This window comes from Erythrolamprus reginae, chromosome 1 (genome assembly GCF_031021105.1).
Source record: "Erythrolamprus reginae isolate rEryReg1 chromosome 1, rEryReg1.hap1, whole genome shotgun sequence".
NCBI classification, from domain to species: Eukaryota; Metazoa; Chordata; class Lepidosauria; order Squamata; family Dipsadidae; genus Erythrolamprus; species Erythrolamprus reginae.
Window position 1 is genome coordinate 367,316,390 of NC_091950.1, and position 27,992 is coordinate 367,344,381.

The following is a 27,992-nucleotide window of genomic DNA, read 5'->3' on the forward strand; positions in this document are numbered from 1 at the left end:
ACATTTCTTTTAAAAGGTAGAATAGCAGCCAGCCTTTGTTCAATCAAAACAATCAATTCAACCTCTAAGGACAGAGGTACAAAGTGCCTATCTCCCCTTCCTTTAATAAAATCACAATGGGGATTTTTTAAAAAAAGCACTGAAAATGGATTATTTTTGGAACACAAGTACTGTAATAGGAAGCTTAATTGAAATTCTCAACTTACAACTGGCCATTTAACAACTGTTCCCTTACAATAGCTACTGACACTGAGTGTCATGAAATGTTACTCTGCCCTCCCTCCAACTCACATGACTGTACTTCAGTAGTCTGGCAACCTGTTCACATTTATGAATTGCCAAGTACCATTGTGACCATGCAATTGCCATTTAAGATTTCTTGGAACAAAGGAGACAATAAATTTAGACTTGTTCCTCCAGTGTACGGAAGGATTTCCTTTCTGCTCTGTGCATGAGGGGAATCCACTCCTGTGTTAAATAAGACTTCAAGTCTGATAAAACATTAACACAACTGATATTCTAAAAGGCTCTGAGCAGATGCCGGCTTGATTAGCATTTTCTCCTCTGGAGAGGGATATTACTGGAAAAAGGAGATTCTGGAGGAGAAAACGTTAAAGGCTCCAAGCCTCAGGATTCTGAAATACTGAGGTTCAGTCTTCCAGAGTGCTGGATTTGCATTTTCTTTTCTGAAGCAGAAAATGCTAGCGAATGCCTTCATTCTCATGACGGTTTGGAGAAGAAGCCCTTTGAACCATCACAAGAATGAAACTCATATTCAGGATGGAGTGAAATGATGGAAAGGTAAGGGGACCAGTGTGATAGGACATGGATAGGGTGTGTACAAAATGCAGCAGAAAGGTATAATGCAAACCTGACTTTATCTTTTTGTAGTTTATTAATTTGAGAAGGGCACTTATACACCTACTAAACTCTCTGCCACTTAAAGTGCTTGTCTATGGTAAGATAATTGGGTATGTCCATTTAAATATGTTATATTTAGAATTTTTACAGGCATACAAAAGTAAAAGCACATACCCTTTGGGATCCAAAATAAAGCATCTCTGCAAAATCAGCAACCTGCATGATGTTTGCAAAAGTGAACTAATGCTAACTGACATAATTTCTGAATAATCTTCAAAATGCCTTGCAAATTTTGTAGAATTCTCTGGCTTGGTACTAGTACATGAAGATGTGCTCCACAAAGAATTTGCTTCCAATACAAAGCATAATTTAAACTATTTAACAAATGAAAATGCTGAAAGTAGTTCTGAAACCATGCATCTCCAAATTATTTCTTACAAACAGTAGCAGTGAAAAAATATATGCAATACCTTTACCATTCCTAACCTTAAATATCTCATAACACTCTTCAGGAAGACGATCTTTTTAATCCACATATATCACAAACACATCTCAGAGATAAAAATAGTCAATGTCTAAATAAATAGTAATTTTATTCAGCATTTAAGTGAGCAAATTACTAACTGGGTAACATTTTAGAAGAAGTTAAAATCTTCAGCCCCAGGAGTTTTCCCTTCCTAAGAGGACGAAAACATAATCTTAAAGAGACAACTGCAGATCTGTAGAAAGAACCCCTGCAGATCTGTAGAAAGAACCCCAGGGCACACAACACTAAACATTAATACCAGGATACACAATCAGATAGCAGGTAAACAAGTGTAAGACTCTCAGGACAAGCATTTTGGCAAACCCAACCATGCTTCTTTGAAAGAGATTTGGGGCTATTTACTGAAGCTTTAATTCTGCCTTGGAAAAGTCACTCCTCTTTTTTCAAATACTGCTGTTATTTTGGGCGTCCTCTACATATGCAATGTTAAACTCAGAGGTGGGCTGCTAAGGCAGAATGCTGATGTGTGCTTGCCCCTGTGGCTCTGAGCGCCAGCAGAGTCCAGTGCAATGATGCTACTGCACCTGGGCAGGTAGGAAAATCACGCGCAGACACGCAGAGGCACCACAGGCTGCTGTGAAAAGAGATTCAGGGTTATTTAGTGAAGCTTTAATTCTGCCTTTGGTAAAGTCACTCCTCCTTTTCAAATGCTGCCATTGTTTTGGGCGTCCTCTACATATGCAATGTTAAACTCAGAGGCGGGCTGCTAAGGCGGAACGGTGACGTGTGCTCGTCTCGGTGGCTCTGAGTGCTAGCGCAATGATGCAACTGCACCTGGGCAGGTAGCGAAATCATGCACGGACATGTAGGTGCTGCAACTGCACCTGGGCAGGTAGCGAAATCATGCACGGACATGTAGGTGCTATCGGAGTCCAGTGCAATGATGCTACTGCACCTAGGCAGGTAGCAAAATCATGCACGGACACGCAGGTGCGCGCAGAGTCCAGCGCAATGATGCTATTGCACCTGGGCAGGTAGCCACAGGCGCACCTGCATGTCCGCACGTGATTTCGCTACCTGCCCAGGTGCAGTAGCATCATTGCACTGGACTCTGCTAGCACTCAGAGCCACCAAGACAGGCACATGTCACCAAGACGAGCACATGTCACCCTTCAATCTTAGCAGCCCACCTCTGGTTAAACTCAATCCCAATCCGTGATCCGCTCATTTTCCGGGATCACCCCCCAATTCGGGGAGGCCTGATCCTTGGCCAGCCAATTAAAGTCGTCTACTTGGTCCCAGTTGTTCTTGCTCCTGTCCAGCCCGGAAGTCTCGAAATCGGCCTCCAGGCCCGGGTAACCCCACGAGTAAGGGGCGAAGCGCACGGCACTGCAGTCCTCCAGCATGGCCCGGCTGGTCACCTGCACATAGAAGCTGGTCTCCGTCACGCGGTAGGTCCGGAGCTGCTGGCAGGCGAGGGCCACGAGGCAACCGCTGCAGCCGTCCACCCGCGCCGAGGTCGACACGGGCCCGCACAGGACCGTGCAGTCGTGACAGTCGCGCACCAGCAGCGTGTTGGGGTTGCCGCGCAACAGCACCCGGCAGCGCCTCAGCCGCTCCAGCACCACGTCGCGCTGCAACAGGTCGGTCGGGCCGAGCTGGAGGGTTTGTCCCTCGGCGCTGCCAAAACCGCAACTCGGCGCTTCCTTTTGGTCTCGGACGGCGGAGCTTTCCCGGACAGGCGCGGGAGGCTTGGACGGAGCCGAGACCGGGTCCTTTTTGAGGGCTTTGGTGAAGGCGAAGCGCTTCTTCGGCTTCAACTGGAGGCGACGCTCCGACAGCGCGCCCTGTAGCTTGCTCAGCGCCGCCTGGGCCTGCCGCACCTCGTACGGAGCCAAGAAGCGCACCGAGTCCGTCAGCAGCCGCTGCAGCTCCTGCAGCCGCTCGGCCGCCTCGGAGACGGCGTCGGCGTCCTCCGACCGCCGCAGCAGCGCCTCGACGGCTTCCCGCTCGCGGGCGAAGGAGGCGGTGAAAAAATCGCTCTGCTCTTCCAGCACCGACTGCGCATCCCGCTCCCGCCGCCTCTTCTCCGCCTCCTCTCGCCGTCCCGCTTCTCGCTGCTGCAGCCTGTCAGGGACCAGCGCGGAGAGGCCGGCGGCGAGCGGCGCCCGGTCTCCCTCCACCGGCGCCGCGCCCTCCGGAAAAGCCTCCATCTTTCTTTCTGTCTCTGCGGCGGCTTCGGTCACCTCCCAATAAGACGGAGACCGATTGGTTCCTTCCGCGACCTCCGCCTAGGATTTGTGAAGTCAACCTCCCGGAGTACGTGGGCGTGGCTTACCACCTTTTAAAGGGCCCCTGTTGATAGTCATTTAAAGACTGGCGAGAAAAATGGGTCAAGCGGCGCCTGTTTTCCTTTAAGAGGCAAGATTAACATCAATGAGAGCAACCAACCGTCTTTTAGGGGAATGGTAGCGCGGTGAATTTGAACTCAGGTTTTCGTCCAAATAGCTAACGATTCTGTCTTCCCACTGACGTGCAGAGAACGATTTTTGTGCAGTGCTTCTCAAATAAGGGCCGATGCCAGGGAAGGTGCTTACCTGCCTACCCTCCGCCAGGAAGGTGCTTTTTTTGCCTCAGGGAGTAGGGTGTTTGTTTGTTTTTTGCACTGAACAATAGCACAGAGCAGGGGATAAGAAGTGCAGATAACAAACCCTTAAGAGACACCATGGAAAAATACTTAACAGGGATGGAAAGAAGGGAGGAGAGAGAACGAGATAAGGAGACAAATGCAACTCTCCCTAAAGCTAAGGAGAGGAAGAGGAGATATGATGAAGCGAATGTAGCATTTGGCTTTACTGTGACTACGGTGGGTATGTTTACTGTGTCTAAAAATGTTGGCAGCAGACAGCTTGAAGCAAAATAAATTAAGGCCAGTGGTCCCCAAACCTGGCAACTTTAAGACTTGTGGACTTCAACTCCTAGAATTCTCCAGCCAGCTATGCTAAGTTTGGAGACCTCTGCATTAGGCCTGTCATGCTGATAAGCCGCTTGAGTTTTTTCAGCGAGAACGTGCGGAATATTGCAAACAATCGTCCTGGTGGAAAGTTGGGGGTGAGCAAAATGTTTACTTCTTCCTGGGTTTGTGTGTGTGTAACAAAATAATTGAGAAGCACTGCATAAATGGCAAAACGATAATTTAGTTGGACTCCTCTATGACCACAGTTGAGCTCAAAGTTTCTGCTGAGACATTTTGTTAAGTGAGTTTTGCCTCATTTTACTTCCTCTTGCCACAGTTGTTTTAAGTAAATTGCTGCAGTTTTTATGTTAGTAACACGGTTGTTGTGAATCTGACTCCCCCATTGAGGTTTGCTTGTCAGGTAACAAAAGATGATCACATGATCTTGGGTTCCGGCAATGGTCATAAGCAATAGTGGTTGCAGCCAGTATGCCTGGGATCAGAGTCCCGGTGGTGGAAATGGAGATGCACATTTATCTCTGTGCCCCCAATGTGTGCATGCGTGAGTACACGAGATTTTGCTTTTGCGCATGCGCAGCAAGTGAAATCTCGCATGACACTCTCGCGCATGAGATTTTGGTGATTTTCTGCATTTGCTTGCTTCTGCACATGCAAAGAAATCACTTAAATTGGCGAAATCTTGCACTGACAGGTGTGTGTGCACCCATGATGATCCCAGAGGTTGTATCGGTAGCGGCCGGTAAGTGGAACCTTCGCCTGGTCTTAAGTGAGTCAGTTACCAAGCGTTCAAATTTTGATCATGTGACCACAGGGATGCTGCAAAGGTCATAACTGAAAAATGGCCATGTCACTTTTCAGTGCCATTGTAACTTTGAACGGTCATTAAATGAACTCAAGGACTACCTATGCATGTATATCAAATACCCATCAGGCTCCATTTTTTGAGTAAGCAACATGTGACTTGCGAAAAAGAAACATGCAGCAAGCCATTTTTTTTAATAAAAAAAGCAAAAACTGTAGATCATGGCCATGGTGCCAGCTATGCCTATTTTCTCCGCCTTCTGAAACTTTATCCTGCTGTTAATCACTCAAGCTGATGATCCCTCCAAGAATTTCCAAAAGAATTATTTTTAACAGTTGGGGGAGGGGGACTTTTCCAAAATATATATTTTCCAATATATATACTGTATATATATATTTCCAAAATATCACCCGTGAAAAACGAATTTCCATTTAGTAGAGGAAATATATTTTTTAATATATTTAACGAGTATTTGGACTTTTTAAAACCCACCCTTTGCATTAAACAGTCCTTGTATGTTTCTCAGCTGGAACTACATGTGATATCCTACCAGTTTCTTTAATAGAGTATAATAGTACTGTAGAAGAATTTTATGAATTTTCAATGGATTTAAAATTTTCAATGGATTTAATTTTTCAAAGCTGTGAAGTAGCAAAGAATTACTGTACCGATAATCCTCCAACTTTTACTTCACAAAAGTGGAGAATCATAAGCAAGTTCTCCCAAGGTATTCAAGATAGGATGGTAGAAACCAGGCAGAGATAGTGGTCTGGAATACAGTATATGTACACTGGTGACAAAACAAGTAGGCTTTAATTGTAAAACTAGAATGTTGATTTACATTCAGAAGCTAATAGGAAACCAGTGCAGGGCTAAAGCACAAATGTAATGCACACGTATCAGCACACTACAGTAGTCCCAATGAAAGATAGTAAGACTTGAGTTAATAATTACTATTATAAGGATTTTATACAATATTAAGTGTGATACTTTGTTTTCAAATTATGTAATGTTGTGAATGCTTTTGATAAAATAAAATGTCCTTGGAGAGGGGTGGCATATAAATCCAATCCATCAGTCAGTCAATCAATCAATCAATCGTGTTGAAAATGGGTTTGCTTCATTTATGAACTTTGGTTCCAAAGTTTCTTTGAGCAAAAAAAATATATAAAGTGGTTTTGAACAAGGATTAGTTGAAGATAGAGGCAGAGAAGGACCTGCACACCATTGTTTTTACTGTGAGAAAAGTTACTGAGAAATTATCTTAACAGCAGATGTTGTTAACAGATAATATGAAAGAATGACAAGAGAAGCAAAGTTGCTTATGAGGTAAGTTTTTATAATAATAAATAAAACAATCCCAAATGTCTACATTCTTTTAACCCATTTCTCTTATAAACTGTACAATGCATATATGGAGATTGCATTCTGTTCTTACTAATATAAAATAAAGGTACATTGTATTCCAGAGAAGTCATTTGGGTCTGCCATTTTTTTAAACTCAAACTTGCTTCATTAATTTCTCTCCTATGACATTTGTCCATGAGACAATTCCTTAGTATCCCCATAAATCTATGCATTCCTTTCATTCTTGAGTGAGCAAAACAATGATGATGTTATCCATTCAGTTGAGTCCTACTCTTGAGTCCAATTCTATGGCTAGGTCTCTCTACATCTTCCAATCTTGCGCTAACAAAACAATATATCAACATAAATTGGACTGCTCCAGGCGTAAGAGAGAGCTAGAAACTGGGAAGCATGAATTCTACTCCTGTCCCATGAAAGATAGCTGGGTGATTCTGGGCCTGTGACTTCCTCAGCCCGACTAATCTTACTGGATTGTTGCTGTAGGGAAAAGAGGAGGAAGAAAGAATTTTAGATATGTTTACTGCCTTGCATTATTTATAAAGAAAAACAAGGCGGGATATAAACAAATAAGCAAATAAACGAGTCAGAGATTGGTGCTAATCCTGACGTTTCATGAGAGACAATTTCAAGCCATGTTTCATGGACTTCCTGGCATCTTTCCATCCCTATCCAGCATCACCTATGAGTAGAGAAAAAAAATTATTCTGATTATTCTTTCTTCATAACTTCACAGCTACCTTGGAGAAATTAGATGGTCCCATCTTTATCTTCCTGAGACTTCAACCCTTTCTCTCTCTATGTGTCATAAGAAATATCAATCTGTATAAAATAATTAACCTTCAAACTGCCCAGTGATCACATGCACATTGGTAGGGATCAGCGGTGGGTTGCTTCCAGTTCAGCCCAGTTTTTAAGAAGCACTAATGGCAGGAGGCTCTGTCCACCCGTCCGGGATGCTTCTGTGCATGTGTGAACCAGTAGGTAGTAAAGGATTTTAGAGCCTACTACTGGTAGGGATCATCTTACCATCCCCTCTATCAGATGTTCCTCCTAGTAAGCAGAAAATTATTCATGTAATGAACTTCTCATAACCTTGATAAATAATCTATATGCTATTCAAACTGTCTGTAACTTTTAACTGGTGGAAATGGTGTATCACAAGGCAAAACCTTTTCAGCCAAGGTACTTCTAATAAGCTGTCATAACTTACAGAATGCTATAACCCATTGCTGCTTTAGCCCCACCACTGCCATGCTGCTGTAGTCACATAAGCCTCATTTTCAACATTCCGAAACAACTTCCTGGCCTTTCAGGGATTCCCTTGTTCCCTCCCCCTCCAACCAGCAGCTCTGTGCCGAGAAGGGAAGGAAGGATAAAGGGAGAAATGAAGGAAGAAATGAAAGGAAAAGGGAGGGAAGGTGGAAGGGGAAGGAAGAGGGTGGGATAAAAAAAAGAAAGATGAAAGGAAAAAGGGGAGAAGGAGAAGAGAGGAAGGAGCAGAACAAAGAGAGAAAGAGAAAGCAAGCAAGATAGGAAGGAACGAAGGAAAGGGGAGATAGGTAGGAAAGAGATGGGAGAACCTGAACAAGCCAAATTTTTCCTATTCAATTTCCACTATTCACTACTTACACCAATGGGAAATTACACCTCCCTGATTTGTTAATCCATCAACCGTAAATATTTAAATTGTTGTTATTGTTGTTATTATTATAGTTGTTGTCTTTCAATTTAGAAAATAATATACTTCTGTAAATCAAATGAACACAGTATGGTGTCTCCCTTAATTAAATCTATTTCCTCCAGCAGCTCATTCCTAGAAGTTGAGCATTAAAATATAAAAGTTTACATAGACAGCAATCCAGATACAATTAATAGTGTTGGAAGGGACCTTAAATGTTTTCTAGTCCAACCCTGTTCAAGCAGGAGACCTTATGCCATTCTAGACAAATGACAGTGCAGTCTCTTCTTAAAAGTCTCCAGTGATGGGCACCCATAATTTCGGAAGGCAAGCCGTTCTGCTGGTTAATGTTCTCAGTGTTAGGAAATTTCTCTTTAGTTCTAGGTTGCTTCTCTCTTTGATTAGTTTTCATCGTTTCTTGTCTTGCCTTCTGGTGCTCTGGAGAATAGGTTGACCCTCTCTTCTTCGTGGCAATCCCTCAAACGAAGATATTTTTATTTCAGATTTTTAGCCAGCTTGCAGTTGAATTTATATATGCAGGATTCGAAAGAGATGGAGGCAAATGAAACATTTACTTTTTTTCTTTCCTGGATATTTTTCACTGAAGCAAATGGCTTAAATTCATAACTACCTGCCAATTCAGAACCTCAGTTCTAGACAATAATGTATAAGGCAAGAAGAAAGAGTTAGAAAGAATTCCATTTCACCCTGCACAAATTTCCTGAAATAGCAGGAAAAAATTCCAGTTGAAGATGACGTAGTTCTCTGACTGTAGTACCTTTTCAGCATAGTACAAACTAGCTATTCCCTAGTAGGACAATTTCATGCTATAGATTTCCTACCTCCTTGTCTTTCATAAAGCAGTTTAAAGTTGACTAGCAATCACACTGACCTTGAAACAAAAGACAACATAATCCAATCAATGCTCTGCATCATCTTTTCCTCTTCTGGCTGACTAATGAAAGAATGTAAAGAAAATCAAATCTGTGCCTAGTGCCTAAGTTACCACATGTTATGGAGTCAGATCACACCCAATCACAATGAAATGAAATACATTTGTAATGTCTCTCACCTATATTTTTCAATACATGTTTGGGGGTACATTTACTCGATTGTTTACAAGAAAATCTGAGAATCTGGGAATGAACTTAAAAAGCTAATGTGAGAAATAGAAATTATTGAGAATGTAAACAAACAAAATGACATAATTCTACAGGTTTCTATTCTAAAATGTAAAATTCTGCTTGAAAGATTTCCCTCCCCAAAAATCCCTAATCAGAAATAATTATAGTACTGTATATTGCTATCATTAAGCTTAACCTCCTGCTATCCTCTAAGCCAGTGATGGCAAACCTTTTAGAGATGGAGTGCCCAAGCTGCACCCCAAAAACCACTTATTTATCACTAAAGTGCCAAAACGGCAATTTAACCTGAATTTAAATTTAATTTAAAAATTAATTTAATTTAATGGTTTTAATTTAAAAACCACTCATATATTAACACCTTTTGTCTTAAAATAAAAACACAATAGCAGAGCTTTCAGTGATACAAACAACTTTTGATATTTACAATTTTGGGCCTACCTCAACTATAATTTTATTTAATTACGTTTTTACATTTCTGAACTGTCCATCTCCCTCAAAGAGGGAATCTTGCTGAAGGTAGCTCTAGGCTGTCTGGAGTTCTTAAATGTTCTATTCAGGACTCATTTTGTCCCAGTTTCAAGAAAATAAGCCAAAAATATAGAATTCTACCAATTCTGACATACGAGGAGGTATCAAAATAATAATGCAATTTTGCATGTAGGTAAAGTTGGTAGAGTAACCAAAAAAAAAGACAAGTGAAAACACAGAATTTGAAAATCTATACAGTTAGTTCAACTGCTGTAAACTACTGTAATTACCCATTACCTCTTCTTTGAATAGATTCTTGAGATTCAGCACATATTTATTTAAAATGGAGAAAAATTATCTTGGCATTCTGTTTGGATGTCCATAAGCAAGCCCTTTCTCCCCTGCCCTGAAAGATTCACAGAATATGATTCTGACTTGCTTTGCTCAAAATAAACTTCCATCTATGACATCTGGGATTTAGCTAACAAATTAGATGTTATCAATTACCAGCTGGTTTCTGGTGGAACTAATGGTCCAATCTGGTTTTCTTCAGTTCTTCCTTTGAATTGCATAGGAAAAACTCTTTCTGGGAAATAAAAGTAGAGGTCAGTTAATAAAGTGCTTTAGAGTACACTGAAGTGCATACCAAAAGCAGTTTTGTTTTAATTTCAAGTTAACATGACAGCAACTATCAGATGCCTGTAGTTTCAAATAAATCTGAGCAGTGATAGAAATAAATATATCAGTTATCTAAAAGAAATGAAAACTCACCAGCGACCTTAGAATACACCAAGTTCAGGAAAGCTCTGTAAATTAGAAGTACACTTAATTTAGTCATGATGGTTTATACCTAAAACAAATAAATCTAAAATAAGTAAATAAAATAAAAAATCTAAAAGTTGTTACTGTTTAAAAATAAGTAAAATATTATTGATCTTTAACTCAGATGAATGTTAAAATGTCTTGACCTTGTAATTCATCTTGTAATCTGATACAAGAACAAGGTTTACTTTTGATATATATAAAATGGGAAAGATCTCAATAAATTATTTCTCAGTAGACATCACACTCTAAAGCTATGTCTATGTTTTCAAGCACATGTATAAAGGTACTTAAAGAAAAGCATAGCTTAAATTTCTTTCTAAAAATAGTGGAAGCAATAGTACTGAGAATGGAGGATTAAGGTTTTTCCAACAGTTATGAAATTAGCAATTGTCCCTTCAAGAAAGTTCATTTTGCTGAATAGCACACAAAAGAAAATAGAGCATGGGTATCAAACTCAAGATCTGTGGCCCAGATGGGACCCATGGGGTGGTTAGATCTGGCCCGCAGGACTGCCCTGGAAACAGCAGTGAAAACAGAGCTGGGGAGGCACATGACCCCCCCCCCCCCGTGTCCCATTTTTGCTGACAGAGGGCTGCAGGAGATAGTCGTGGCCAAAAGTGGAGCTTGGGAGCCCCTTTTTTCTGGCAGAGTGCTTGGGCCACCACAGGTGCCCAATATGACTGACATCAAGCTGGCCACACCCACCCTGGTCCCCGAGGTCAAACACAACCCTGATCTAACCCTCAATGAAATCGAGTTTCACACCCCTGAAATAGAGTATAGAATAAAAATAAAATATCGACAAGGCTTTTCTTACATTAGTAAATATGCCATAGAAAGATATGGCCAATTTAAAAACATGGTTCCAACAGAATATTCTATTCACAAAAACTAGAAATGTGATTGTAAATACATTTCCTTATATGTTTAGCAGTTAAGTGTATTTAAAATTTAGTTTCTTTTAGGTATATACAGCAACAGACTCCTGAAAAGTGCTGAAAAGTAGTTGGAAGGTATTTTTAATTATAGAGTCAAAAGAATGGAGGTATTGGAAGAGATATTGAAAATAATCTAATCCGACTCTAATTCACTGCTACAATATTTCTGATGGGTGCTCTCATAGCCTCTTTTTAAATACTTCAGATGAAAAGTCTACCAGTCTTGGGATGGTCTTGGTATTAGCATTTTTTTCCTGATGGCCAAATAAAACTATTTTATTGTAAAATGTTCAGTTTGATCCATCAAGACCCTTTTGGCATATGGCTTTTGCTCAATGATTCTGTTTGATAAGACTCTGCTGGATCTTAATACTTCATGTAAACTGGTAGAATTTCATGAAATACATCGTTGAAAGTTTTACACAGTTGGGATACTGTGTCCACACTCCTGTGATCAATTAAATTGGTATTCTCTCAGAAGTTTCATTTGGCTTGCCATTACTTGTTCATCAATGCCTTATTTTCTAAATCCTGACAAACTGACTACTGTATTCAATAATTTGTTCCCTGGACTGTGTCAACATCAAGCTGTCCTGCCTTAATTATTTAAGCTCATGTTTTTCTCTCTTTTGAAGACAGGAAAACATTAGATCTTGATATAATGATTGTTAATGGTAGCTGCACACTTTATTTTGAGTTGCTGTACAGAACTATATTTTGACATTGTTTTACTAGGTCCATTTCAACACAATTCCTCCTGGTGCTGAAGATGAAAGCAAAGTAGGATCTGAGCTCTGCTCTTTCCCTTTTACCTCTTACTATTCTGCCAATCTCTTAACAGCTGGTTTATTCTTTTCTTTTTCCTACTGACAAATGAGCTCCTTTTTTTCCAGTTAACTTTCCTTTGCAAGTTTAAATTCCTTTTGCACTTCAGCCTTTCTACTTTGTTTCTAAATTGTCCCAAAAAAACAATGAAGTTTCTCTTTTTCTTAGTATTCTGAAACATTCATGAAGCCCACTAAAACGAACCAATCCATGGTAGTTTCAAATATTTCAGTGCACAATGAAAAAAACCCCACCCCTTTAAATAAAAATAATGAATATATTTCCATTTCTATATTTATCTTTGTATTTAAAATAGCATTAACTATAGATACTGTTTTGGAGATCTGGGGACCAAAAAAAGATGCATTATATAGACTTCATTTGCTGTGTTGCAACTTGCAACTCTATTTTGACAGCATGTTGACAAGCATAGTAATAAGAAAAAGAAGTCAGGACCGAATAAAGTTGATAGGACTGTGCATGGGCAGCTTCCCATTTTTTTTAACCTCTAACATCCAGTTCCGTTTAAATAATCCCAAACCTTTTCCACTTCCTTTGTTTACGTCATTTGAGGGAGGGAAGGAAAGGGGAGAATTTAAGTTAAAGCAGCGATTTTCTTGCTTGTCTCAATATATATATAATATATATTTATATAGGCAGCGACGGAGCAAAGGGGTTAGAATAAATCGCAACGTTGGTTCCATTAGACGAGGACACTCAGTCATTTCCCGATTAACTAAAAGTAAAGTTTTTTTTTCCTTTCCTACGAAGGGCCAAGCGATTATACCTCTGAAGCCTCAAACTCGGCTTCTGTTTTTTCCAAAGCAAGCCCAAATCTTTCCAAAGTGTCTTCTTCGCCCCGCGTAAAGGCAGGCAGGCAACAGCAGCAGCAGCAGCAGCAGCGTCGAGCGATAGTTCAGTACCGCCGCTCCTAATAATGTATGTGAATGCGGTAGCAGCGGCGTCCCCGCAGCCTCCTCGCCTCTCTCCTCGCCTCGTAGCTGGAACTCCCGCACTGGGCTCCTCTCGCTGTCCTCGCTCTCTCTTCCTTGCTCACTCGCTCGCTCCCCCCTCCCTTTCTCGCTCTCTCGCTCTCTCTTACACTGCCAGCCCCTGATGTGATGGCGAAGAAACCCCGTTGACAAGGCACTGCTTTTTCATGACGGTGAGTTTCCCTTTGAGTGTATTATAATTTTGTGATAAAAATTTCAAGGAAAAAAAAAACACACAACCTCCTTCCTCCCTTCCTTCGGGGAGGGAAAAGAGAGGGGGGGGGATATCTGTCTCCAGACAGACAGAAAAGAAAAAGAGGAGCAAATTAAACAACCAGGAGTTGCCAAAACCAGGATATTAGGTTTCAGCCCAGAGAGCTATTGGCTCTGGGGCTAGGTATATAAATATATATCTGGAGAGGAGAGTGGAGAGGAGAGAGGGGGGACATAGGGAGGAAGAAGAAGGAAAAGAGAAAAGAAGAGGAGGAGGAGAGGAAAGGAGGAGGAGGAGGAGGGCGATTTTGCGCGGGTGGTGCTTGGTGGGCAGATGTTAATTCACATGGAAATGAAATATTTATTTCTTTTGCAGGAAGAGGCTGGTGGTGGTGGTTACTGAGGGCACCTCCAAAATGTGATTCTTAAAGGGGGAGAGGCAAACAAGGAGGGAGAGAGAGAAGGGGGGAAGAGCGAGAAGAGAGGGGGGGGGGAGAGAAAGAGAGGACAGATAAGGTTTCAGGGCTAGGCTGATAGCTGCAAGGTGGGCGGCGGGAGAGGATGGGGGGGTTGCCCCTCTCTGGCGCGGAGGCCATGCAAATGCAGAGAGGAGGAAGAAAAGCCCCTCTTTAATGACTCACTGATTGAGCCGGTTTAAAATTAGTTATTGTTTTGTTTGGGCTTTTTCTCCCCCCCTCCTGGCCACCCCCTTGGCCGTCGAGAGAGGGAGAGAAAGTGTGCGTTGAGTGTGTGTGTGTGTATATGTGTCTGCCAGTGTGACTGAGGGTGTGTGTCCGTGAGGAAGAGGGGAATCAAGTGTGTGTGTGTGTGTATGAGGGAGAGGGAGAAAGAAAAATAATCTTTTCAAATCTCCTCCCTCTTTTTTCCCCCCTCGTTTCTTTTGCTTTTCTCTAAAGCTCTCTCCGGTCTGTGGAACACTTTTTCTTCCTCCTCCTCAGGAAAATGGAGGCGCTCCGTCTTCTCGCTCCTGGGCGGGAGGCTGCCGAGGATTTTTCTTTTCTTTTGCCTCCCCGGTTGGATTTGTTTTCAACGGCTGTCTCTTGCCATCTCGTATTCATTTTCACCGCCTTTCTAGCATGGGTTGCGCTTTTTGACCGGGATCCTTTTTTCCCCTTCTTAATTTTGTTTCTTATTACTATTTTTTTTGTCTCCAGTTCCCTCCGATTTCTTGTCTTTGCGTCATTGTTTCAAGGAATGGAAATGGTGATTTGTTTCGGTGTATGTAATTCTGGGTCGGTAGGATTTAAAATCCTTTTCGGTTGTAATGTTTTTTTGAGCTGCAAGTATAATAAATATTCTACATGTTAATAATGCTTTCGTTTTTGCCTTTCGAAGACACTTATCTGTATGTATCTGGCATGGGATTAACCTAAAAAATTATCGTGAATTGGTTTTGGTTAAAGACCTGGAGGGGTGAGGGGGAGAAATATATAAAGTGGATTGAAAATCCGATGGATCATTTTTATGCTTTTTTGTTTTTAATCGAAACGAAGTAGTTGAGTGGGCAATACAGGGAACACAAGTACAGGAGGTTTGCAGAAATGGTCGATTTTTGCTGAGAGAAGGACGAAGGAAAGTCAGGCCTTTGTGTTTTTATCGGGCTTAATTTCACCCTCCCTAAATTGTATAATCTAGGAGAATTACCGAATTGAACGTGCCTTTCCAAAGCTCAGTCGACGGAGCCAGTTTTTCCTGAACAAAGAATCCCTTTTTCGCCGTGCCGGTCTCGTTTTTCGCCGGCTGGAGTGTCAGGGACAAGGGAAGATGGCGCTGCCTGGCCATCGGCCAGGATTTGTGGCGCAGTTTCTTCTCTTTCGTTCCCTGCCGCCGCCATTTTGAAAAGGCTTTTAATACGAGGCTCTTCCCTTCGGCTGGGGCGTCGTCTTCCTCTACTTCGTGCAGTTGCTTTCCCTCAAAGTAGAGCAAAAATGGAAACGGGGACCTTCTTCACCTTTATGAAATGGTTTCCAAAGGGGTGAACTATCTTCTGCGACTTATTAATTTGGAGAGAAAATCGTACGGAGGTTGAGGGTGCCACGTATTTTAAATGTTTTTTAACAATAACAAGCCCGATTTCTTGTTCTGTAGAACAAGAAACATTCGTTTAAAAAAGTTAACCTGTCTTTATTTTCCTTCATCTTCTTATGAAGAATACTAATTGTTATGGGTACAAATGGCAATTATTACTCCTGTTAAATGTGAACTCCTTTTTATAGAAATTATCATCTTGTGTTCCCATCCAGATTGAGATGTAAATCTTTGAAAAAGTCCAGCTTAGAATGTACAAATCACATAGAGGAAAACATCTATATGATGCAATTAACTTTAAAGAAAAGCAGCTTGTGATCTGTGGATTAAAAATGGAGGACCTTGGGAAATTGGATGGCCTTTCATATTTTTTTTAATTACACAATTTTACCTGTGTCAATGAGGTTCTATTCCAAAAAACCTAGTAAGGGAGCATAATAAAACCTGACCACAGTTTTTCTATCATCTACTGTCATTAGATTTCTGTTTTTGAAAGTAAAATATATTTAAAACACAGGTAGCTTTAAATTCTGTAATCTTAACAATATTTAATTGAAGTGGTAGCAGGTTTTAATGTGTTTTTTGTTTATTTTTTGGATATTACATTTCATCAGAAACAATGGGGCAGACAGTTTCTTTGATCTAATTTTTCAGAATTAGTTAAAACATTTTTAATAAATGTAATAAATGATTAATATTAGGAAATAATTAGCTTGAGAAATTCAATGTGACAGTAAAGTTAATTCCATCTATTTCTAGGGTCATTCATATCCTCAATGGAAGAAAGATGATTTGGACTGATTCCTAATAAATAACTAATTCAATAAATAAAAATAGTAGTTTTTCAGCAAAGTTCTAAGTGTTAGTGTTTATCATTAGGCTACATATTTCATTGTTTTTTGGCATTCTAAACAGGATAGTGCAGTTACCATAGCACTAGGCAATTGTTCAAAAGGGATTGATCTAGCATATTGGTTTAGTGGTTCTCTTAATATACCTGGTGTAAAATGAGAAACCAAGGAAAGAGATTAAATAAAAAAATTCAGTTTAGTAACATTTCAGTTTTCTTTATAAAAATTAATGTACATTTTTCTGTATAATCCCTCTCCCTCAGCCATTTAAAATATTTAGTACTTTGGTAAATTATATTATAATTATATTGTAAATTCAGTAAAATATTTGATTTCATTAAGTCATGAAAGAAAAGGATTTGTTATTGGCAAGTAATTTGAATGGCTTCAAGAGACTGAAAATTGTATTTTCATTGGGCATGTGCCTGGCATATACACATTTTAGTTAAATATGTTTTGTTAGGCCTAGATTTATACAGCATGCATATTTTTCAAACACTGGAAAAAATGAGCTTCTAAGTATATTTAGGATTAGTTCCAGCATCCTATCTCACCACATAGAAATCCCAGGACCCAGTTTAAAGGATGACATTGATTCTATTAATGTTTCCTCATGGTGCTAGAAACTATTTTGAATCTAAAAGTAAACCATACATTCAACCAGAATTGTTTCTTTTTCTAAGATTTAAAAAAGCTGTACATCATGTATAAAGCACATGGAAAGAAATTATGGGCATTAGCAAGTAATGAGAATACCAATTTATAACATATATAAATCCATTTAATAATTGGCCCAAACTAAAACTAATATACATAGCTTTTATGAGATAGTGCTTATTTGTTCTGACAATCTTGAATGCTGCATATTCAGATACATGTAAAGTTAACATTCACCCATATTCTCAATCGTGAGAATTCTTATGTAGCACAGGTGGGGTTCACACTCACAGTTTAGACATTTTACAATCTGCTATGTCATTTTGATAAAACACTTGAAGAACTTGATTTATCAATTCATTGGGAAAGTCTAAATTTATTAGAATAATAGCACAACAGAAAAAAATCAACCACGTGTCTAATTTTAGAGTTATTCCTGAATAGTGTAATTTATGTTGAAATTACAAAATTTAAAACAAAACATCTTGTTTTGACACTGCAATTGGGCTATCCAGTAGAGCTCTATATTCAAATCTAAAGAAGTTCCTTGATGTGTAGGAGAGGCCCATACACAGCTATGTTTTAGTATCAGATCTGAAATTATGTACCTGTGAAAACTAAAGTTCTATACCAATGGCATGCGGAGCTGTATCTGTTGGCACACAAGCGTTGACCTAGCTCAGCTCCATGCATGTGTGTGCCAGCCAGCTGATTTTTCGCCCACACAGAGGCTCTGGGTGGGCATTTTTGGTGGTGGTGGAGAATGAGGAGGACGTTTTCACCCTTCCCAGACTCCAGGGAAGCCTCTGGAGCAGTAGTTCTCAACCTGGGGGTTCAGACCCCTTTGGTGGTTGAATGACCATTTCACAGGGGTTGCCAAAGTGTTAGGAACTAAAGTTTCTATTCTGGCACTTTGGAACATAATTTTACAATCTGACCAATCAGATGTTTACAGTGGGAGTTTCTCTGACCTTCCTGCCAATCAGCTTAAAGCTGTGTTGGGAGAATTGGTGCTAGACTCATATTTGGGGGTCCCCACAATATGAAGAACTTAATTAAAGGGTTGTGGCATTAGAAAGGCTAAGAACCACTGCTCTGGAGCATGGGAAGGGCAAAAAACAGGCCTACTGGGCCCATTGGAAGTTGGGAAGTAGGTCTTTTCTGGCCTCTGGAGCTTTAGGCGGGGCAGGGGGAGGTAGGAGAAGCTGTTTTTGCCCTGTCTGGGCTCCAAGAAAGCCTGGGAAGGGTGAAAAATGGCCTACCAGGCCCACCGAAAGTTGGGAAATGGGGAGGTGGGAACATGCATGAGGGGCACGGGGGCATTGAATTATGGGTGTGGGCACTTGAACGATAACGTGCGCTTGCGTTTTTAATACCCGAGGTAAAAAAAGGTTCATCATCACTGTTCTATACTGTGCAGCCCTATTTTTAGATCTTGGTTTACAGGAGTCACGTTTTCATAGATGACCCCCTCCCCACCAGTAAACAGTGGCAAATTTGAAATTTTGTATAATGGGAAGTAGGCATCTATACTTCTATAATGTAATCATTTCTGTTTCTAACAATTTAAATTGCTTTGTCTCAAGTAGAATAAAAGATTTTTCTCACTTTTAAACTAGAATTTATCATTGATAAATGATCACATTTGGTTTATTTTGTTACAAAACACAAAGGATGGTATGAAAGATTCAGTGTATGGGAATTTGTAGAACGTTGCTAATGAGCATGTGCATATTTTTTAAAATTTTATTTTAAATCTAAATAATTTAAATCTAAATAACAGTTAACTGTTAACCAATATGTTCAACTTTATGTCCCTATTCCAGTTTATGAGCTGGGCAATTGCTGTAGCAAGATACTGGGAAATGTAGATATCATCTAGCTTTAATCTTACAGTCTAGAGAAGCTATAGAAATGTCTGCCACACCGAGACCAGAACCCTACCTGAAAAGTAATGAATAAATTGACAACTCATAAATAGTCAAGAGTGCAAGAGGAAACTATACTGTATTGTTTCCAATTTCCTGCATTCCAGTGGAATTACCAAACATATACAAGCACATGTAACATGTACATTCTGAGGGGCAAAAAGCATTGCATAATAGTATATGAACAATTCAGTAAGTGGAAATCTGATTAGGAATGGTTTCTGTACCTTTCATTTGATCAAAGGAACACAAACTCGATGTATATAGAGAATCACACATTCTTACTCCATAGAGGTTTGTTGCGTCATTTGTGTTCATGTCTCCTTCCATTTATCCATCCAAGTAAGAAAATAGTGATATTTGATACTTTATATTTAAGCCAATGATTGAAAGTATACATATTAATAAAAATTATTCTTCATAACGAGGAAGACAAATTACAGACAACGTGTTTGTAACACAGGTAATACTAATTTATCCTCGAAATACTACTATGCATTAAACTATCAGGATTCTGAATCTAAAGCAATATCCATTGGTTAACAATTTTATCAAAATAATGAATATAATATCAAACAATTTCAAACACTATATTGTAAGTAACAATATAGTAACATTCTTGTATTTCAAAGAATAATTTTGTATATGAAAATAGATATATAAAATTGTCTAAAAAAAGATTGGATTCACTACTAAGCTATTTAAAAAAAACATTTTCCTTTTAATAAAATTTGTTTGAGTTCACAGTACGGTGAAACCATTTCATGGTTTCAAATCAATATTTATTTATTGATTGGAATTTTATGCTGCCCCTCTCCAAGGATGTAAAAATACATAGAGAGAATACAGTTGATCAGATTAAACATTCATAAAGGATCTTCTGTTAAAAAAAAACCCACAGAGAAAAAAAAATTGAGGAAAGAAAGGGCCAGTTTGATGCAGTGGTTAAGGTGTTACCCTAGAAATAGTTCCAGCCTTGCTTTAGGCATGAAAAACTTTCTCTTAGCCCAGCTCATAGAGTTATTGAAGGGAAAGTAAAAGAAGGAAGCAATATTGATATGTTTGTAATCTTGAGTTATATATGAAAAATGGTGTGATAAATTTTTTTAAAAATGGAATGGGATAGAATAGATGAGGTGCAAAGGTGATGGCAGGAAAACAAGACCTATTAAAAGTGAGGTGCCGTTCTTCCGTTTATTTGTTATGCAGCCATTATATTCTAGAACAAAATCCTAATTGTTACAAGATCCAGGCACCATAGTTGAGCTTCTATGCAGGAAAGTAGATTACGATATCTTTTGCTCTGGCTTGCCTTTGCCTTTAAGAACATTTTATGTAATAAAGTCAGTACATGAGATATAAAATGAAATATTTTATTGGTTATGTTCTCTACCTGCTTATATTCATAAGATATCACACTACTAAAAGCATATAAAGCGGATCTGAAATATAATATTGCAACTTCACAGAGGATAATTTTGAAAATTAAAGTCTCTGACCCACATGTTGATATGTTCAAATCTGAGAGGGCTTTGGTACCTTTAAAGTACATGTTCCACCTTGTCACTGCCTGCTATTCAGAGGCTTTGGAATATACTCCATAATTCACATCTATTGGAAAGATTTCTTTAAAAAATAGTAACAGTGATCAAAGTTGAAACTATAAGATTCGCTTGGGAGATGGAAAGCGTGTTTGAAAACGTGGAGGGTACAACTAGGAGACAGTTGTAGAATTCTCTGAACAAACCACCTGGATGCACTTCTGGTGATTTAGGATCAGTCATGGACATACTATGACACAATAAACATGAATCAGCAGGAAGTCAATATTGTTAATTCATTTGGATGAAATAAAAAAATACATTAGGAAATAATGCAATGCAATGTGAAATTGGCAAATCTCAAGTTAGAAGAATAGCCTGGGCAAATACACTCAGATTTGGGAATTATTTGTTGTGAACCATGTAATAAACCTAACTGGTGCACCCAAATAGCACAAACAATTCATCTCGTAAAGCTGGAAAAACTTACACACATCTAGCACTTTATAATACTGTGTGTAACAAAAATCAATTAACAGTATAAAGTTGTGAATTAGCTAAAATGCATAAAACAAGTCATTCACAGGCTAAACAAAAAAATGGAACACACAAAAAGATCAATATGTGGAACATCGTTCAATTTAGGTCCACACTGACTCTATACAAGACAAACAGGTAAATATTTTGGGGATAGTAGCCACATATTTTGACTTTTTTTCCATGACAACATATTGGGGGAGAAAAATTGAAAACATACCAATACAAATTGGGATCAGACTTCATTTCTGTTTTTAAGTGGCAGTCCAGAAATAGGACATACAGATCTAAATAGTTCTTCACAAGTGTGGTGTAGGAGGGCAAGAGTAACTCCTAATAAGGAAAATTAGATTCCATATTACTGGATGCATTTTCATGGTAAATTTATTTTGTAATTTATTACATAAAGAAGTCTTTCATAAAAAGATAATTTGAAGTATGTTTTCTGATACAATATGATTATTTTCTTCTTAGTTGTCATGGATGATGATGATGATGAAGCCTGTCTCTTTGATCTTATCGGGTAAGATTTTATTTTAGATACCTGTCCTTGAAAAATATTCAACATTCATTTAAAAAGGAAAGCAAGTTTGTTAAGCAACTTCAGTTAAAAATTTATCTTCTGAAGCATAATTTTATTTCACAATAAGTAAATGACAACCCCCCCCCCCCAATTTTAAAATTTTCAAAAGGAAGTAGGGAAGATTGATTTTTGTAATTTCCCATTACTTCCTGCATCTTACAGTATTTCTTGCCATTCTTCACTGCTCCAGATGAGTTTTTAAAATAGTCTTTTAGGGGCACCTTAAGCTACAGAAGCAGAACTGGTGAAAATAACTCATTTTATATGGGACCAGTGTTCTTTCTGTAGAACATTTTCCTCTGCTTCTCATATAATGAAAATGAAATAAAATTTGTTTGTTTTTATTTCCTCACATATTTTCAACTTTTTCCATTTTAATTACCTGAAGTGGCTCAAGTTACTTAGAATTTATATATGAAATTATAGTCTAGCATCAATAATACTGTACTTACATAAATCATATTTAATCAAAATTATTCAATTTCCATAAAAGATAATCTTAAATTTGAGATCAAACCCATCCAACAGAAGAAAAATTAAAAAAGATAAAATGTAAACAAATGGTTTCTGTTTATGAGTTGATTTATATTTTAAAGTACAATGATACCTCGTCTTACGAACCCCTCGTCATACGAACATTTTGAGATATGAACCCGGGGTTTAAGATTTTTTTGCCTCTTCCGAACTATTTTCACCTTACGAACCTGCTGCCGCCACTGGGATGCCCCGCCTCTGGACTTCCGTTGCCAGGCGAAGGCTCCCCTCATTGGAAAACCCCACCTCCGGATCTTCCGTTGCCAGAGAAGCGCCCATTTTTGCGCTGCTGGGATTCCCCTGAGGCTCACCTCCATGGGAAACCCCACCTCTGGACTTCCATTGCCAGTGGTGCCCGTTTTTGTGATGCTGGGATTCCCATTCTGGGATTCCCCTGCAGCATGCGGAAGTCCGGAGGTGGGGTTTCCCATGGAGGGGAGCCTCAGGGCAATCCCAGCAGTGCAAAAACGGGTGCTTCGGCTGGCAAAAGGGGTGAATTTTGGACTTGTACACATTAGCCGCCCCGAGTTTGCGGAGAGGGGCGGCATATAAATCCAATAAATCTAATCTAATTAATCATTTTTCCATTGATTCCTATGGGAAACATTGTTTCGTCTTACGAACTTTTCACCTTACCAACCTCGTCCTGGAACCAATTAAGTTCGTAAGACACGGTATCAGTGTATAAATATATCCTCAGGTCAACTTCACCTTTCTGTGGTTACAAAATCACAGCCATGCATGTTGTAAGCCACCCTGAGTCTAAGGAGAAGGGTGGCATAAAAATTGAACAAATGAATGAATGAATGAATGAATGAATGAATGAATGAATGAATGAATGAATGAATTTATTTTGTGGGGTGGGGGGGTGGGTAACAATATGAAAGGGGTTTTTTTGTTGCAGCTTTCTGGGATGTTATTTGATTTTCCACTTTAGCCTACAGTCCTGCTGTTCTCATCCAATTGCTAACTTGGTCCAAATCTGCCAGCATTACAAGTCTACAGGAGAAATACAATGTGCTGCTATCTATCGAAACAACTTAAATTGTAGCAACTTATATGTTTTAAAATGCTTTAATGTTTAAAATGGTCCATCTTACTTTTCTTGTTTATATATATTTTAGAGATCCACAGGCACTGAATTACTTTCTACACGGAGGGGGTAGTAAATCTGTAAGTTATTTATGTTATTGTACATTTAATTTTGTTAATAATTTTTCAGGGTTGCTAGAAGTGTGCCCACAGAATCCTAAAGCAAATTCAGTGACATGAAAGCTAACCAGAAATGTGGGATTGCAGTTGTTATGTGCCCAATAAGTGGTAATGTAAAAGAAGTAGTCTACATTTTAACACTTTTCAAGTTTATGTGGCAGAGAACTCTCTTTGAATCTTTCTGAGGCCACAATTGTTGATGGAAAGGTAGTGGAAGGGAAAAAAAATTATGTTGAATTTTAGCACTTAAGGGTCAGACTCTTATTAGATAATGAGAAAAGTTGTGCTTTAAATGTATTGTTCTTAGGTTAAGATTATTTATTTGTGTTGTCACAGAACAGCGAAGACTTGAGTAACATAGGATATTCTGCAGCCAACTCAAATTCCATTTTTGCCAATACCAGTGTAAGTATAAAGAAAAAAATATACAACGTTATTTGCCTTGTTTATATTATATGTAATTGAATTGAATAAAATAACTGATTATCTTGTAAGATCAAATACCTATGTTGTATATTATTTTTATTAGTGATATTAATTAATAGTTATTGCAGTGGTTAGAATGCAGCATTGCAGGCTACTTCTGCTGATCACCAGCTGCCAACAGTTTGGCAGATTGAATCTTACTAGGCTCCGGGGTTGACTCAGCCTTCCTCCTTTCTGAGGAGGGTAAAATTAGGACTCAGATTGTTGGGGGCAATATATGCTGACTTGGTAAAATGCCTAGAGAGGGCTATAAAGCACTGTTAAGCAGTATATAAGTCTAAATTCAATTGCTATTGCTATTATTCTTGCAGATTTTGATTTTACAATATTTATATACCTGAAATGAACTACAATTGGAAGCTATTCCTTCCCCAAAATATTTAGTTTTGCTAATTCTATTCAGCCCACATATGCAAATTGTTGGAATTCAGAAACTGAGCAGGTATCTGGTTAGAGCAAGCTACAGTACAATAAAATTTTACTAAGAAAAGTGGTAAACATGTTACTAAAATCTCTACTATTTCCTCTCTTTCCATTAGAAAGAATTATGAGACAGATAGAAGTGAGCCAGAATTACCTCATAATATACCCTAGTTACCTCTTAATATACCCTAATCTGCTATAACAGGATTTATAGCTCAGTTGAACTCATAATATATTGTTATTTTCTTTACCACTTATAGTTTTGCAATTCAAACATAGCAGATTCTAACAAAGAATAAAGATTGTGATGGCCTTCTGTTCTCTGGACATGCTAGCTAAATAGTACATACTGAGGTGATGTGTAGCAGAGCTGTACAGTGCTTTACACTTCACGGGTGTTTCAGTCTGCATTTAGGCACCCATATAGCACCTAAACAAAATATATATTTTCCAGAGCTTATGCTGCAGTTGCAGGGGGCAGCTGAGTGGTCCTTGGAGAAGACCAAGCTGCTTTAAGGAGTTGTCATAAAATACCTGTACGTACTCTGGAGCAGTTCTTTCCTTCAAATCCAAAGTGTGATTTCATGACATGTCAAAGCCGTAATGATTAATGTCATGATAGATTTGCAATTAGATAAAAGTGTAACATTATATATATATGTTTTCATAGATTTTCATGAGTACAGGTATGAAGGTCTTGGCATATTCAGGTTTCTTCTTGTGTAAGTTTCAGAGATTCCTGGTGACGTTTCGACCAGGTCCCAATCGTCATCTTCAGGCTGGTGCCTTTGGCTTTGTGCTACAGCACAAAGCCTGAAGATGGCGAGTGGGACCTGGTCGAAACGTTACCAGGAATCTTTGAAACTTACACGGAAGAAACCCGAATATGCCAAGACCTTCACACACACACACACACATACACACTTTATAGTGTGCATATTATTAGGATGTGCAGAGATGTTTTAGATCTGTACTTCTGTGAATAATTTGATCAGCTCTACATTACTTCAGTCTGATCTGATTTGGTCCTGAATCAACTTTATATTTTTCTCCTTAAAAAATGTAAACAGCTGTAGCTTTTAAATGGTCATATAAAGTACCTTATATGCTGCCAGTGCCTTAAATAACTACAACTGTACTTGGGAGTGTGCTGCAACATTCAATTGATCAAATAGAGAGGCTAAGAAAGAAGAGAATATTCTGCTCATTTACATTAAGCTCTTGATGTCAATTTATACATTTTGCATACCAGTATCTTTATCCTGTTGTGAAATTGGGTAATTAAAAGCAAACTTGTTGGATTTGGCATTAGAGTTTCTTGTTTGTGGATTTAGAGCTCACACTACTTCTAACTAAGCCTTCACAGGACCTCTGTTGGAATTAAATGATATCCACAGAGGTATCACCCAGCATACCAATAATGCTATCTGAGAACCTTGTTGAAAAATTTGGGGATTATTTCTTGTTCTAATAATAAACCTAAGAAAAGGAAAATAATTTTAGTGAACCATGCTGTATATTTGGCACTTTTAAAAAAATATTGAAGAAGTTTTATTGTATTTTTTTTCCTTTTCAGAGTTCTGATCCTAAGTCATCAATCAAAGGTGTTGGTGGTCAGCTCGGAGAAGGGTCTAATGATGGACTACAGTTGCCAAGTACTCTTCAGTTTCTTGATGATGAACTTGAATCATCTCCATTGCCTGATCTTAGTGAAGATCAGCCTTTTGATATCCTCCAGAAATCTTTGCAAGAAGCTAATATTACTGAGCAGACTTTGGCAGAAGAGGCTTATTTGGATGCCAACATAGGCTCCAATCAACAGTTTGCACAAACACAGCTTCATCCTTCCTCATCAGCATCTTTTACTCAGGCTTCTAATGTTTCTAGTTACTCAGGTCAAACGCTGCAACCTATTGGAGTTACTCAAGTAGTACAGCCACCAGTTGGAGCATCCTTTGCAAGCAATACAGTTGGTGTGCAACATGGCTTTATGCAACATGTGGGGATCAGTGTTCCCGGTCAGCATTTGTCAAACAGTCAGATTGGTAATTCTGGACAAATACAACTAATTGGTTCATTTAGTAATCAACCTTCTATGATGGCCATAAATAATCTTGAAGGATCTCATATTATATTGAAAGGTGGTGGACAACAAGCACCTGCAAATATGAGTGGTGGACTTTTGGTTCATAGACAAACTCCTAATGGCAACTCATTGTTTGGAAATTCAAATTCAAGCCCAGTAGCACAACCTGTAACTGTTCCATTTAATAGTACAAATTTTCAGGCATCTTTGCCTGTACACAACATCATTATACAGAGGGGTCTTGCTCCAAATTCTAACAAAATTCCCATCAATATTCAACCCAAACCAATTCAGATGGGACAGCAAGGCACTTACAATGTAAATAGTTTAGGAATACAGCAGCATCATGTACAACAAGGGATTCCCTTTGCTTCATCAGGTTCCCCTCAGAATTCAGTAGTTGGTCCACATATGTCTGTTAATATTGTTAGTCAACAAAATTCAAGAAAACCAGTTACTCCCCAAACAGTAAGTAATGCCAGCGGTAGCATTGTTATCCATTCTCCAATGGGACAACCTCACGCATCTCAGAATCAGTTTCTTATACCCACAAGTCTGTCTGTAAATCCCAGTCCAGTTCATCATGTCCAGACTGTGAATGGGCAGTTGCTTCAGAATCAGTCTTCACAACTTGTTCCCAGCCAAGTATCCACTGAGCATGTTATGTTAAATAGAAATTCTACGAATATGCTCAGAAGTAACCAAGCATATTCAGGACAAATGCTGAATAATCAGAATGCTGTACAGTTAGTTCCTGGTCAGACATTTGCTCCTTCTGGAAACCAAGTTATAGTCAACCATGGAACTTCTCAAATTGTTGGTGGTCAGATTCCACTACAACAGTCCTCTTCTGCTGTATTACATTTATCTCCAAACCAAGGAAACCTTTCCCAAGGCAGAACAGGATTTTCAGCTGCATCTCCTGGACAAGCAACTGGTTCAAATATGTCTTCAAGTAATCGTTTTACTGTTGTGAGTTCCTCTGCGACGGTACATCCAAACATTGGCTCGTCAGCTCAGTCTGTAGCTTCAAGTGGAAGCTTTGCTGGAGATCAACTTACACAGCAAAATAGAACTCAATTGTCAGTCAGTGTATCACATCGACTTCCAGTTTCTTCATCAAAACCTGTCAGCACTTTTAGTCACACGTCAATAACCCAGCCACCATTTTCATTTGGACAGGTATGATTCACAATATCAAAAATACATCTTCGCAAAACGCTATATCGCAATTTTTCCCACACGATGACGTCACTCCCTTCCTTTCTCATCTTTCTTTCTCTCTCTCTTTCTCTATCTTGCTTCTTCCTCTCTCACACTCTCTTCCTCTCTCATCTCTTTCTTTCCTTCTCTCTCTTTCTCTATCTCTCTCCCTCTTGCTGGCGGGCGGCGGGCGGGCAGGCAAGCGGGGGCATCAGTGAGGAGCCGGGGTTTCCCCTTTGCGTGGGCAGCGGGGAAACCCCGATCTTCGTCTGCTCGCTGCTGCTGCACTGCCAAGCAGATCAGCTGCTGGGCGGCCGAAGGAA

General features: G+C 39.2%; 2 protein-coding genes across 11 annotated transcripts in view; one reads left to right on the plus strand and one right to left on the minus strand.

Moving 5' to 3' along the window:
* Positions 1 to 1,437: 1,437 nt before the first annotated feature.
* On the minus strand, positions 1,438 to 13,794 carry TBCC (tubulin folding cofactor C). 7 transcript variants are annotated; one of them, XM_070734507.1, is made up of 5 exons: positions 13,162 to 13,794; positions 10,558 to 10,592; positions 10,294 to 10,372; positions 9,066 to 9,128; positions 1,438 to 6,972 (listed from the first exon to the last, which is right to left on the minus strand). In XM_070734507.1, the coding sequence occupies exon 5, from the start codon at positions 3,559 to 3,561 to the stop codon at positions 2,551 to 2,553; it is 1,011 nt and encodes a 336-aa protein (XP_070590608.1). In that variant the 5' UTR covers positions 3,562 to 6,972; positions 9,066 to 9,128; positions 10,294 to 10,372; positions 10,558 to 10,592; positions 13,162 to 13,794; the 3' UTR covers positions 1,438 to 2,550. The 7 variants fall into 7 exon arrangements, with proteins under 7 accessions (XP_070590608.1, XP_070590605.1, XP_070590607.1 ...); XM_070734504.1 differs by having other exon boundaries at positions 1,438 to 7,174; XM_070734506.1 differs by having other exon boundaries at positions 1,438 to 9,128; positions 10,294 to 10,368.
* Positions 11,518 to 27,992, plus strand: part of BICRAL (BICRA like chromatin remodeling complex associated protein) — a 29,212-nt gene continuing 12,737 nt past the window's right edge. Inside the window, exons 1-5 of one of the 4 annotated variants that reach the window (XM_070734498.1) lie at positions 11,518 to 13,539; positions 21,617 to 21,665; positions 23,384 to 23,432; positions 23,808 to 23,876; positions 25,957 to 27,648. In XM_070734498.1, the coding sequence (XP_070590599.1) occupies positions 21,622 to 21,665; positions 23,384 to 23,432; positions 23,808 to 23,876; positions 25,957 to 27,648 (1,854 nt within the window). In that variant the 5' untranslated portion in view covers positions 11,518 to 13,539; positions 21,617 to 21,621. Of the gene's footprint in view, positions 13,540 to 13,635; positions 13,764 to 19,503; positions 19,528 to 19,862; positions 21,521 to 21,616; positions 21,666 to 23,383; positions 23,433 to 23,807; positions 23,877 to 25,956; positions 27,649 to 27,992 lie in introns of those variants that run through there. The other 3 variants (XM_070734500.1, XM_070734501.1, XM_070734497.1) reach the window with 3 other exon arrangements.